This window comes from Sander vitreus, chromosome 8 (assembly GCF_031162955.1).
Source record: "Sander vitreus isolate 19-12246 chromosome 8, sanVit1, whole genome shotgun sequence".
Classification (NCBI taxonomy): Eukaryota; Metazoa; Chordata; class Actinopteri; order Perciformes; family Percidae; genus Sander; species Sander vitreus.
Window position 1 is genome coordinate 1,308,395 of NC_135862.1, and position 2,500 is coordinate 1,310,894.

At 49.4% G+C, this 2,500-nt stretch overlaps 1 protein-coding gene across 5 annotated transcripts in view; it reads left to right on the top strand.

Moving 5' to 3' along the window:
- LOC144521743 (protein FAM3C) overlaps nucleotides 1-2,500 on the top strand; it is a 12,176-nt gene that overhangs the window by 1,973 nt on the left and 7,703 nt on the right. For 4 of the 5 annotated variants that reach the window (XM_078256327.1, XM_078256325.1, XM_078256328.1 and 1 more), the window contains exon 3: nucleotides 1,412-1,498. The exons of the other annotated variant lie outside the window; for it this stretch is intronic. In XM_078256327.1, coding sequence (XP_078112453.1) covers nucleotides 1,412-1,498 — 87 coding nt within the window. The remainder of the gene's footprint in view (nucleotides 1-1,411; nucleotides 1,499-2,500) is intronic. 5 annotated transcript variants of the gene reach the window in all.

The following is a 2,500-nucleotide window of genomic DNA, read 5'->3' on the forward strand; positions in this document are numbered from 1 at the left end:
CAGCTAGTGTCAGTATATAAAACAAGGAAATAAATAGCATAGAAAACACATAAAATATAGCATATAGACATATAGGAGGAGCTTGGGCACAGAGTATTAAGGTGCAGAGGAGAGTAGCAGCTTGTGCAGAATAGCAGTATGGAAAGTGCAATGCAGGTCAGGCAGAAATAATAAACCAGAATAGAAATAATACACCTTTAGTAACGCGTACCATGTAGTGGAAAAACGCCATAAGTGACTGACAACAACCTTTGACATTGGTCCAGTATTAAGAGAGAAACAAGCTGTACTCTAAGTTAAAGGTCCCATGACATGGACCTTCATGGGACTGGCTCTAGTGGCTGTAGTTCTGCACCAAGGCTGAAAGAGACTTCAGATACAGTATTAGGGGACCACTAAGGTCTATATAAAGAGACTTCAGATACAGTATTAGGGGACCACTAAGGTCTATATAAAGAGACTTCAGATACAGTATTAGGGGACCACTAAGGTCTATATAAAAGAGACTTCAGATACAGTATTAGGGGACCACTAAGGTCTATAGTTCTGATATAGAAAGTTTTTGTAAACAACAGGAGGACAACATCCGCGAAATGCATTCACCAAACCCACCAGACTCCATGTAAATAAATAGTCATTTTAGCATCATAAAGCACACTTCATTCAAAACATTATCTTTAAAAGAAAAGAAACCCAGCTTTCCCTGTTCTGTTCACTCAGAGCTCCACAGCCACCGGAGCAGGGGGAATGAGAGGGGGGAACACCAGAGCAGGGGGAATGAGAGGGGAACACCAGAGCAGGGGGAATGAGAGGGGGAACACCAGAGCAGGGGGGAATGAGAGGGGGACACGCCAGAGCAGGGGGAATGAGAGGGGGGACACGCCAGAGCAGGGGGAATGAGAGGGGGAACACCAGAGCAGGGGGAATGAGAGGGGGAACACCAGAGCAGGGGGAATGAGAGGGGGGACACGCCAGAGCAGGGGGAATGAGAGGGGGACACCAGAGCAGGGGGAATGAGAGGAGGGAACACCAGAGCAGGGGGAATGAGAGGGGGGAACACCAGAGCAGGGGGAATGAGAGGAGGAAACACCAGAGCAGGGGGAATGAGAGGGGGGGAAACACCAGAGCAGGGGGAATGAGAGGGGGGAAACACCAGAGCAGGGGGAATGAGAGGGGGGAACACCAGAGCAGGGGGAATGAGAGGGGGGAACACCAGAGCAGGGGGAATGAGAGGGGGGAACACCAGAGCAGGGGGAATGAGAGGGGGGGACACCAGAGCAGGGGGAATGAGAGGGGGAAACGCCAGAGCAGGGGGAATGAGAGGGGGGGGGAACACCAGAGCAGGGGGAATGAGAGCCTCCTTTTTAAAGCATAACGTAGCGGGGTAATGCAGCCTCTATTTCTCCTGCAGAGTTTCTATTAAAGTACATGTTGGTGTTGGTGTCAGCAGTTGTTCTCCTCACACTCCTCCTGCAGAAATACAACATCCCATTCAAAGGTAGGAACACACACAGACACACACACACACACACAGACACACACACAGACACACACACACACACAGACACACACAGACACACACACACACACAGACACACACACACACACACACACACACAGACACACACACACACACACACACACACACACACACACACACACACACACACACACACACACACACACACACACACACACACACACACAGACACACACACACACAGACATAGACTCACACACACACACACACACACACACACACACACACACAGACACACACACACAGACACACACACACACAGACATAGGACTTTCACACACACACACAGACACAGACACACACAGACACACACACAGACACAGACACACACAGACACACACACACACACTAGACACACAGACACACACACACACACACACACACACACACACACACACACACACACACAGACACACACACACACACACACACAGACATAGACTCACACACACACACACGAGACACACACACACAGACACACACACGGATCAGACACACACTAGACACACACACACAGACATAGACTCACACACACACACAGACACACACACACACACACACAGACACACACACACACAGACACACACACAGACACACACAGACACACACACACCGACTCACATACACACATAGACTCACACACACACATAGACTCACACACACACAGACACACAGACTCACACACACGACACACACACACAGACACACACACACACACACAGACATAGACTCACACACATACACAGACACACAGACACACACACAGACACACAGACACACACACACACACACACACACACAGACATAGACTCTCACACACAGACACAGACTACACACACACACACACACACATACACAGACACACAGACACATAGACTCACACACACACACACAAACACACACACACACACACACACACACACACACACACACACACACACACACACACACACACACACA